This window comes from Mugil cephalus, chromosome 2 (assembly GCF_022458985.1).
Source record: "Mugil cephalus isolate CIBA_MC_2020 chromosome 2, CIBA_Mcephalus_1.1, whole genome shotgun sequence".
Lineage (NCBI taxonomy): Eukaryota > Metazoa > Chordata > Actinopteri > Mugiliformes > Mugilidae > Mugil > Mugil cephalus.
Genome location: NC_061771.1, coordinates 33,019,111 through 33,030,120, shown reverse-complemented (window position 1 = coordinate 33,030,120; position 11,010 = coordinate 33,019,111). Strand labels below are relative to the sequence as shown.

Sequence of the window (11,010 nt, the reverse complement as noted above, 5' to 3'; positions counted from 1 at the left end):
CAGCATTAAGTAAATAAAGAAAGAAATATATCTATAAAATTATTTATTTATTTATTTTTTACAGTTACAACAGAAAAAGTCTGAAACATCCAGCACAGGCTGTTTGTTTATTTAAATAAAATAGTTTAATTTTTCCTGATTTAATTATTTCTGAGCTTCATGGATCCGAGACAGATTAGTAAAATAAATAAATAAATAAATGATTCAGTTTGTGTTAAATGAATTCCTGCACGGCGGAGTCTTATGACGTAACGACGTCATCGACGCACGCCACGCTCAAGCCTAAAGCGCGGGAGATTGCTTCCTCCTTCGCGGTGACGTCACGCGGGTCCAGCGCCTGGTTCCTTCCATCTGAGCGAAGGAGACTTGAACTGAGAGAAAAGCCTCAAATATCTGGAAAAGCATGGAGAAGATTCAGCCCCCGGCTTCACTGAACGGGTAAATTCACATCTAGAACCGGGATAAAGGACGTAGACGTGGGGGAAGTTAAATCGAGTCTGTGTTATGTCTGGACGCATGCTGTTTCCAACATGTTTTTATTTAGTTTTTACCTTTCTCTCGGTTATTTCTTTATATTTAACGTCTGCATTGAGTAGAAATGTGCTCAGATAATAAAGAGAATATGTTGTTTTGTTGTTAAACTTTATATTGTGCAAGTAGGGCTAAAATAATAAGTAATTTATTGTAAAACAAACAAGGAAAACTACAGAAGATGCACTTAATTGGTCATTAGAATCAGGGGGGTTCATGTAATTAAACTACAGCCCCCTCCCTGATGAACGCAAGATTATATATTTAAAAGGCTCGACTAAACTTTATTTGTAAAAGTGAGCAGCATAACATGGACAACAACAGAACAAGACGTTCAACAACAAAAACAAATAGAATACAAAAAGGAAAAATATATATATAAATGTAAATTAAAATATAAAACCATAAATGTATTAACAATCCAAAACTGCCCATGCAGGATGTAAACATGATGTCAGTTTTTTGTTCCAGTTTGTTTGTACATGTCATATCAGGGAATCACTGCTGTCGTGTATGTTTGTGTTTCTCTGTAGCAACACAACCAGGAAAAGACAGAATTACCTGGAATGGCCAGAGTACTTCATGGCTGTAGCTTTTCTATCGGCACAAAGGAGCAAAGACCCGAGCTCACAGGTGGGTATCAGTTCACTCACAGATATTTTCATTTAGAGTTACGACTGTCGAAGGAGGATATTTTCCTCTCCTTCAGCCCAGGATCTTTATACCGTGTGGAAAGGGTAGTTCACCTACCCACAAATCACACGACAATTTCTCACGTTTTGGATATTTATTTGGTTCACAGAGAATAGATGTTGATTTCAGCGCTGAGCCTTCGGTCAGTTCACCTTAAGGGTAAAAAGAACCAAAAGCCCCACTTCAGGGACGTACAGTGACCTTTTTCTACCTAGACCCCGACCGTAAGACAATGGGAAGGAGTACTGCCTCTCATGTGTCAGTGAGTTTCTATGTGTAGCTGATTAGCTTCATCTGGTCTCCAGCATGTGAGATATTAGGGTGTGATGTCTCCTAGTCTGTGAGCAAGCTGTAGCGAAGCGAAAGACAACGATTGATAAGGTGAGATAACGTAAGTAACATTCGTCTTGATTCTTCCCAAGGTTATACACAGGCTGAAGGCTTCATTAACTCCTTTAAACCTAACACGGCCCAACTCAAAACAACATGCATCATAAAATGGAGCACAACAATGGTTTATTTCATTATAAAGACAAATGACAAGCTGAGCAAAGCTGTGCGTGCTGTGTGCAGGTGGGGGCGTGCATCGTGAGCCCAGAGAATAAGATCGTGGGCATCGGTTATAACGGGATGCCCAACGGCTGCAATGACGACCAGCTGCCTTGGTCTCGCTCTGCTGTCAACCGGCTGGACACCAAATACCCGTATGGTAGGAACACAACTTCACTCTTCATGTGTCGAGTTAACCTCCAGGTGGTGCTAGAGGATCAGTAATGAGGCTTCATCTGTCTCCAGTTTATAACATGGTTGAGAGGAACGAGTGCTCTCACTCTTTGCTTGTGTTTTTATCGTAGTTTTACATCAAATGCCCTTTAAGTTGCACAAATAGTTAGCGCACATTCCTAGTATCACAGTATTTTTTTCTAATCACATGGTCACAACATTTTCCACTGTTTGAGAGGAATTAATGCAGTAGATTGACTAAGGATAGGGACTAATTTACTGTGATGTGACTGTTATGACATTCTGGATATTTTGCAATTTTAGTTCAAACTGTTTCCAGTTTATTGCACCTGTACAGAAAGCGGATCACGTTTCAGCCACTTAAACGTCAAAATACAGTTCACAGTAGTCACACTGAACAGATGTGACAATATAATGCCCGTGCATACATATAGCCTGAGTACTGTGTTACCAAGTGTAGTTTTCTTGGGATCAACATGTTTGGGCTGCTGTGCTAATACCTCCTGGTGTCATTAGATGAGTTTTCAAGTTGGTGGTGGGTGCTGCATGTCTTAGTAACATCCACACCAATTGATACCAGGTCCAGAAGTTTCCCAGAGGAACACTGAGTCGCCTAAAGATGGTGAACGTTGGTCTGATTTCAACAGCCTTATTTATTTATTTATTTATTTTGTAGTGCCTGGTTTACAGAAATTGTTACATTAATGTATGTTTTGGTATTTTACACACATATATACAGTGTATATATATATATTCTTCCTTTAATCCACTTCAGTCCTAATCATAATTATCAAAAGCTTGATTAATTTCTGATTTTTAACCCTTTATATGCCAGTATTTGTGATGACATCACGACCACATATTCAGTAATCTTAATGCAAAGTTAGAACGTAACAATCTTTGTAAATCGGGTACTACTACAAAAACTAAATAGATAATCACTGACATGTTATAATAACCTCCCTCCCTGAAGAAAAATCCACTTTGTATTTAGATTATTGAAAATATTTCAATTTCAGTTTTTTGTTTTTTCGTTGAAATGTTTTGATGTCGTCACAAACACTGGCATATGAAGGGTTAAAAGTCTGAAATTAATCAAACATTTGATAATTATGATTAGGACTGAAGTGGATTAAATGATTTATGTAATATATGTGTGTATATATATTTATTAAAATACTTAATTTTTAGGGAGTTTTTGAAGAGGACACTTTTATCCCTGGTACAGGTTTTGAAATCAGATGTGGGGGTTAATGCGATTAGTAGAGTGGAGTTTGTAGAGATGGAGGGATGTTTGTATTAGTGATTATTTAGTATTTATTTATCCTCTGGTGGATGAGGAATATCACCACAAGGAAGGAATGGAAGGAATTGATCTGATCTATTTGCCACATGTTGAATCAATACAAACCATGTTGTTCTGTGACTGTAGAGAAGAAAAAGGTTCATTATTGTGCAGCTGAATGTCATTTGAATGTTATTTATTTGTATTTTGATGGAGTGTAATTGTTGTGAAGTATAAGCGTTAAACTACTAAACCATGTGATGTCCGTTCTGTTCCAGTGTGTCATGCTGAGCTCAACGCCATCATGAACAAGAACAGTGCTGACGTGAAAGGCTGCACCATGTACGTGGCTCTGTTCCCCTGCAACGAGTGCGCCAAGCTCATCATCCAGGCAGGTATAAAACAGCTCCCAGCACACAGTCAGGACAGAGCCTGCACCCCCCACTACACAGCTATCAGCTCTGGACAATAATTCATTTAAAGGCTTCAGCTGAAAGCACAAAGTTTGTCCTGAATGTTTGCCTCCGACATGCATGACCCCCCAAGGAAGGAATGAAGCTCTAGAGCCAACTAATAATAATAACAATAACAACAACAACAATGATGGTCTGTGTGCTCTCTGTGGACAGGACTGAAGGAAGTGGTGTATCTGTCTGACAAATACCACGACACCCCAGAGATGACGGCATCCAGGAAGCTGCTGAGAATGGCGCGGGTACAGTTCAGGTGAGGAACCTGGAAAAGTCTAAAATTTGATCATCCCAGTTTAAGGCCTTAAAAAGTCTTAAATCCGAGCATATTTTGTATTGTAGGTCACCTGTGTGTGTGTCTGTGTGTGTTGGTGTGTGTTTAGTGTAACATAAATGTGTGGGACACAGGGATCAGCGGTATTAACAGCAGAGACATCAGAGGAGTCCCTGATTAATGAACTGGTCTCAGCTGTGCCTGTGGCCTGAGGATCAGAGGTTGCCGTGGCAACTTGAGGTGGTTGCCAATGACGACAGAAGCGCGCTGGGCCAGGACACAGAGAAGAGGGCGATTTTCTCCCTCTGCGCTGGTCTCACATTTGGGCTCACTGTGTCTAAACGGTAGCTCCTATCAGAAAAACAAGCAGACCATGGCCGTCGTAAGACCTTCCTGAAGACTTTGATATGTTTTTTGTCTTCCTGGAGTAAATATTTTGGACACATTTGGAAGGTCCCTTCTGCTTCTCAGAAAATCTTTGCATGGAGTGAATGGAGAACAGACAGGTACTTTACCGCGAACAGAGGCTCACAGTTTAAATTCTGTTCGTCTCACTGCTTTGATGAGCACATTGTAAGAGACACAACAAGTTTGTCTACAACTCAAGTGGATGTAGTAGTGGCAGTAGTAGTAGTAGTAGTAGTAGTAGTAGTAACTGAATTAATAAAGTTGTCTAATTAAAACCAGCTCTAGTCTCTGAAGTGGGTCCATCCAGTCCTCAGTTAGAAGTGGTTTCTGGGGTCCTGGATGTAAAGTCTCAGTCTGGTTCTTGATCCTGGTCCATGTTTGTCCTCCTACCTTTGTGTGTGTGTATGTGTGTGTGTGTCATTGTGTTGTGGTTGTGTTAACTGTTGCTCCCTGGCTGTGTGTTGACAGGCAGTTCAAGCCCAAGAGGATGGAGATTGTCATTGATTTTAATTCCATTAACCATCCTGGGAGAAGCCTCGTGCCACCTGGTCCTCCTGGTCCAGAGGACGACTCCACTACTCCAGGGCTGGGATGGTTTTATGTCTTCAGTCCTGGTTTTATAACGGAATCCATTCAGAAAGTCCTGACTACCGTATGTGAGAGTTCACACTTTTCATTTCTTTATAATTTTTTTTTCCGTTAATTCTCTGGAGCAAATAAACCTGAGACAACGTGACGACTGTGTGTGTTCATTATTCATCAGAACTGTCTCCATATCTAAAATATATAGTTTCACTTTAGTTTAAATTCTAAAGCTTCAACAGAGGAAAGTCTAAGATGAGAACGAGACCAGCGCTCTGGAGCTAAAAGTTTATTATTTACTGAAATTCTGACTGACTGAGAAAACACTAAAAAAACTAAACTAACACTAACCTAACAAAAAGACACCTATACTAACAAACACACCCAGTGAAAAGAATAGTAAATAAGAAAAGAACCAAAAGTTCTCAAACGCTCTTCCTCTCTCACCAAGAAGAAAATTAAAAATCCTCGGGAGGCCACGCCCACATTCTTCCAGGGCCCCAGAATTCCCAGTTACTGCCCTTTTCCTGCAGGTAGTTTCCTGGTTTCAGTTTAGTTAAACATTCACCAGGATCGTGTCGCAGGTGTTTTTCTCTCCGTGTCAACCTCCGTCTGAAGGTAATGAAGCAGTTTTGAATGTTTTCTTGGTGAACATCAGCTGTCAGCAGCTCAGCTCCAACAGAAGCAGCAGAAATCTGCTGAACTTGACGTTAAACTGAGTCAAAGCTGAAAGGTTAGAGTCTGGATGAGGCCTAGTGTGAAACTGATCCCACATTTTCTAGAGATCACCTGCGATCACCTGTCTGTTTGAGGCCTTGGTTCATAGAAATGATTTCAGCTGATTTTCTTTTCTTTGAAAGTGTCTCTAGAAGTAACTAAGTACTTTTACTCCAGTACTGTCAGATCAGCTTCTTTCTACAGTTCAGGGACATGGGGTCAGGTGATCCAGGTGAGGCAGTGTCTCACCTGTCATCATGTAAAGTAATGATGATGAAATAAATTCTACTATTTGTCCATTGGTCTGTGATGTAAATGTGATTTCTGTGTGATTCCAGTCATTTCAATCATTTTTATAATTTTTTTTTATGGAATCTCTGACTTTACGTATTTCCTGAGTAAATCCAAGCAGCAGTGAGCTGAGCTTCACCTGGAACTGAGCCAATCTCTCTCTAAGTCACCTGTACGGCCTCGGTCCGTTTATTGGGATCTTTTCTCTGCATGAAAGATAAAAACAGAAGATTGTAATGATAATAATGATATTTTAATAATGATAAAAGCTCAAATCTACTGGATCCTGTAAAATGTGATCTTATTGTGAAAATCTGCCTCCTCCCTCCTTCCTGTCCTCCTCCATCACAGGTGCAGCCCTGACTGGTTCCAGGAAGTATCTCACCTGATTCTCTAGTGTCCAGGTGTGGAGTGGAGACTCTTCTTCTTCTTCAGCTCTTTGAATAAACGCTGAGTCTGGTTTGTCTTAGGGTTAGGGTTCACTAACTGTTTCTGTCTGTCATGTTTGGAGAAGATGTTCACTACAGAGTTTGGATCACAGCAGCTTTAACTGACAGAATCAGAGCCAATCAGTGGAGGATCAGCTGATGTTTTTACAGCACAAATGATTCCAGTGAATGTTCAGATGAATGATTTGTGTTTACTCTGCACATGAAGGTAGAAAGTTGATGTGGATTCAGCAGCATGGACCAGAGGGAGGACAAAGAGGAGGGAGACAGACATCTGCAGGACGGGTTGACTGGTTTCAGTCATTCATCTGATCCCAGCTGTGTTTCCCTCAGGAGTGATCAGTCACAACATCGTCACATTGGTTTTAGATTGCATCAACCCTCTGCTCATGAGAGGTAAAATGTTTCCATTATGTTTCTGATTCATGTTTAAACTGTTATTGATCCAGAGAAGGTTTATTAACCAGTTTATTTCTCTTCAGTTTCATTAATCTCATGTAAATGTGTTACATCTGGAAGCTGTCCAGTCTAACCAGACTTGAACTGATTCTTCTTCTCTAACAGGATCAGTCCAGACCCCAGCTGTGTGTCTCTCAACAGTGATCGGTCCAATGATCGAGCCATTGATTTTAAAGGACATCAACCCTCTGCTCCTGAGAGGTAAACCAGTGTCCAGCTTCATCCATGAGTCAGAGGAGACTAGCTCCTTTCTACAGTTTCCACTTTAACCTGTGGAGGTTGATTTGAGAAGCAGGCTTTGGATCATAGGACACTGGTTTGAATGGTAACTGACAGGTAGAACATGTGTGTGGGTGGAGTGAAGAGGCCATATCCATGGCTGCAGTAGCTATGAGGACACTGCCTGTTACTTATTTAACATATTATTTGTCACTTTGACAACAGGTTACTGAAGTTATTACAACATCAATTACTGTTTCTAATATTTCTATTGTTATTCAAAATGTTCAAAATTCAAAATAAATCCTAAACTGAAATTTCAAATTGACCAGAATTAAAAGTTTATGTCAACCATAGACTGTATATAAAAGAACCAGTTGGTTGACAAGTTATCTTGACAAGTAGTTGAAAGTTTATCAAGTTATGATTTAAATGGTGCTTTATTAAATAATATGAAATAAACAGACAGAAAATATTGTTCAGTGAAAAAAGCCAAAGCAGTCAGTATGGTGAAAACTAACTATCCTCTTCCATGTAGTTGCAGTAGAATTAATAAATTAGTCTTTTTTCCCAATAGTTTCACGTGACAACAAATTGACTTGTTCATTTTTTTTTTGGCTTTAATACTGAATGAAATGGACTTGTAATCTTTGTCCTTTTGGTAGCCACAGATATTACAGAAGAAGAACTGACCTCATACTTCTGAGAATGTAAAACATTGATGAAAACACTGTTACTTTGGTTTAAGTTGTTTCTCTCATTCTTAGTCACCTCAGCTCCATTCCCCATCTTCATTACCTTTGCCTATAGTGCTACTGGGAGGAACTTTGTGTGACAACATGTAGCCAGAAGACAGAACTCAAACCAGACACACACACAAGAAACCAAAGGACTTGATGAAAAACTAACTCTTAGTTTATTAAGGACTTAGAGAAGGAAAGAAAAAGAGCTGCAGAGTGTGGCAGGATAATCCAGTAAACCAAAAGCAAGACAAACTGTGGCTGTGACTGTGTGAATGTGTTTGTCTCTGTGTGGACAGACATGATGAGAGCTAATTGTTGATGATTGTTCCACAGAGTCCACCAGCAGAGCTCAGAGGTTCTCAGCGGTCAGTCTACCCAGCAGCATCAGACACAGCTGGACTCCATCTTTCTGGTCTGTACATGTACAACAACGACTTTCCATCATGTCCATGCTGCTCTTTGTAGACCAGTGGATTGTCAGTGTGTCCAACATGGATCTGATGTTTGTCTCCATGGTTTCAGTCTGCTTGTGTCATTCATATCGTATTCTGTTCCAGCTGCTGGAGGACAACATCATCACTTTTATAAGAAACGAGCTGAAGAAGATCCAGAAGGTTGTGAGTCCAGATTACCCAGAATGCTCAGAGAGTCAGAGGGAGGATGAGGAGGTGTTGGAGGTTGAGGATGAAGAGCAGAGGAGGAGCAGCAGAGATTTATTAGTGAAGATGACAGTGGACTTCCTGAGGACAATGAAGCAGGAGGAGCTGGCTGACTGTCTGCAGAGCAGTAAGAGGATTTCTCTAAACATTGAAGCTGCTGGAGAAATGAGACATGCACTAATGTCTCAAGAGATGAACCAAGATATATTCACACACTCATTCTTTAGAGCAATGACATGTTGGAATATTTACTGGACAGTTTATTAATTCATCTTATTTGTTGTTTGTTCATTCAGGACATTTTCCTGCAGTCTGTCAACGTAAAATTAAATCTGGTCTGAAGGAGAAGTTCCAGTGTGTGTTTGAGGGGATTGCTAAAGCTGGAAACTCAACCCTTCTGAATGAGATCTACACAGAGCTCTACATCACAGAGGGAGGGACTGCAGAGGTCAATGATGAACATGAGGTCAGACAGATTGAAACAGCATCCAGGAAACCACACAGACCAGAAACAAGCATCAGACAAGAAGACCTCTTTAAAGCCTCACCTGGAGGACATGGACCAATCAGAAGAGTGATGACAAAGGGAGTGGCTGGCATTGGGAAAACAGTCTTAACACAGAAGTTCACTCTGGACTGGGCTGAAGACAAAGCCAACCAGGACATCCTCTTCATATTTCCACTGACTTTCAGAGAGCTGAATGTGGTGAAAGAGAGAAAGTTCAGCTTGGTGGAACTTGTTCATCACTTCTTCACTGAAACCAAAGAAGCAGGAATCTGCAGCTTTGAAGACTTCCAGGTTGTGTTCATCTTTGACGGTCTGGATGAGTGTCGACTTCCTCTGGACTTCCACAACACTAAGATCCTGACTGATGTTACAGAGTCCACCTCAGTGGATGTGCTGCTGACAAACCTCATCAGGGGGAAGCTGCTTCCCTCTGCTCGCCTCTGGATAACCACACGACCTGCAGCAGCCAATCAGATCCCTCCTGAGTGTGTTGACATGGTGACAGAGGTCAGAGGGTTCACTGACCTCCAGAAGGAGGAGTACTTCAGGAAGAGGTTCAGAGATGAGGAGCAGGCCAGCAGCATCATCTCCCACATCAAGACATCACAAAGCCTCCACATCATGTGTCACATCCCAGTCTTCTGCTGGATCACTGCTACAGTTCTGGAGGATGTGTTGGAAACCAGAGAGGGAGGAGAGCTGCCCAAGACCCTGACTGAGATGTACATCCACTTCCTGGTGGTTCAGGCCAAAGTCAAGAAGGTCAAGTATGATGGAGGAGCTGAGACAGATCCACACTGGAGTCCAGAGAGCAGGAAGATGATTGAGTGTCTGGGAAAACTGGCTTTTGATCAGCTGCAGAAAGGAAACCTGATCTTCTATGAATCAGACCTGACAGAGTGTGGCATCGATATCAGAGCAGCCTCAGTGTACTCAGGAGTGTTCACACAGATCTTTAAGGAGGAGAGAGGCCTGTACCAGGACAAGGTGTTCTGCTTCGTCCATTTGAGCGTTCAGGAGTTTCTGGCTGCTCTTCATGTCCATTTGACCTTCATCAACTCTGGTGTCAACCTGATGGAAGAACAACAAACTACATCTCTGTGGACTAAATTATTAAGAAAAACAACATGTCTCCATCAGAGTGCTGTGGACAAGGCCTTACAGAGTCCAAATGGACACCTGGACTTGTTCCTCCGCTTCCTGCTGGGTCTTTCATTGCAGACCAATCAGACTCTCCTACGAGGCCTGCTGACTCAGACAGGAAGTAGATCACAGACCAATCAGGAAACAGTCCAGTACATCAAGGAGAAGATCAGCGAGAATATGTCCGCAGAGAGAATCATCAATCTGTTCCACTGTATGAATGAACTGAATGATGTATCTCTAGTGGAGGAGGTCCAACAGTCCCTGAGATCAGGACGTCTCTCCACAGATAAACTGTCTCTTGCTCAGTGGTCTGCTCTGGGCTTCATCTTACTGTCATCAGGAGAAGATCTGGATGAGTTTGACCTGAAGAAATACTCTGCTTCAGAGGACGCTCTTCTGAGGCTGCTGCCAGTGGTCAAAGCCTCCAACAAAGCTCTGTAAGTTCATCATCAATAAATACACATCAACCTGTCAACTTGTCACAAAGTTAAAGAGTTTTCTGTCATTGTCTCTTCAGACTGAGTTACTGTAACCTCTCAGAGAGAAGCTGTGAAGCTCTGTCTTCAGTTCTCAGCTCCCAGTCCTCTAACCTGAAACATCTGGACCTGAGTGGAAACAACCTGAAGGGTTCAGGAGTGAAGCATCTGTCTGCTGGACTGGAGAGTCCAAACTGTAAACTGGAGACTCTGAGGTCAGTTTTCATTTCTTTTCTTCTCAGGCTTCTGAAGAATGGAGATCCAGTTTAGATGAGTTCTCTTGTCAGGACTGTCAGATAGAAAAGGAGCTCAGAGAGTTGAAATGAAGGAGCATCATGTTCCTGAACATCAGCAGG

At 41.6% G+C, this 11,010-nt stretch overlaps 2 protein-coding genes and 1 long non-coding RNA gene across 3 annotated transcripts; all 3 read left to right on the top strand.

Annotated features, from left to right (window-relative positions):
• Positions 1-281: 281 nt before the first annotated feature.
• Positions 282-5,141, top strand: dctd (dCMP deaminase). Its single transcript, XM_047577581.1, has 6 exons — positions 282-438; positions 1,065-1,164; positions 1,798-1,933; positions 3,532-3,648; positions 3,883-3,979; positions 4,874-5,141. Exons 1-6 carry the CDS (start codon positions 404-406, stop codon positions 5,106-5,108), a joined length of 720 nt encoding a protein of 239 aa, XP_047433537.1. The 5' UTR covers positions 282-403; the 3' UTR covers positions 5,109-5,141.
• Positions 5,142-5,526: 385 nt separating this feature from the next.
• On the top strand, positions 5,527-7,295 carry LOC125003587. The gene is made up of 3 exons (XR_007112236.1): positions 5,527-5,720; positions 6,653-6,840; positions 7,009-7,295. It is a non-coding gene; the product is annotated as an uncharacterized LOC125003587 (long non-coding RNA).
• A 1,202-nt stretch (positions 7,296-8,497) lies between these two features.
• On the top strand, positions 8,498-10,619 carry LOC125003542 (protein NLRC3-like). The gene is made up of 2 exons (XM_047577532.1): positions 8,498-8,651; positions 8,821-10,619. Exons 1-2 carry the CDS (start codon positions 8,591-8,593, stop codon positions 10,617-10,619), a joined length of 1,860 nt encoding a protein of 619 aa, XP_047433488.1. The 5' UTR covers positions 8,498-8,590.
• Positions 10,620-11,010: the final 391 nt, after the last annotated feature.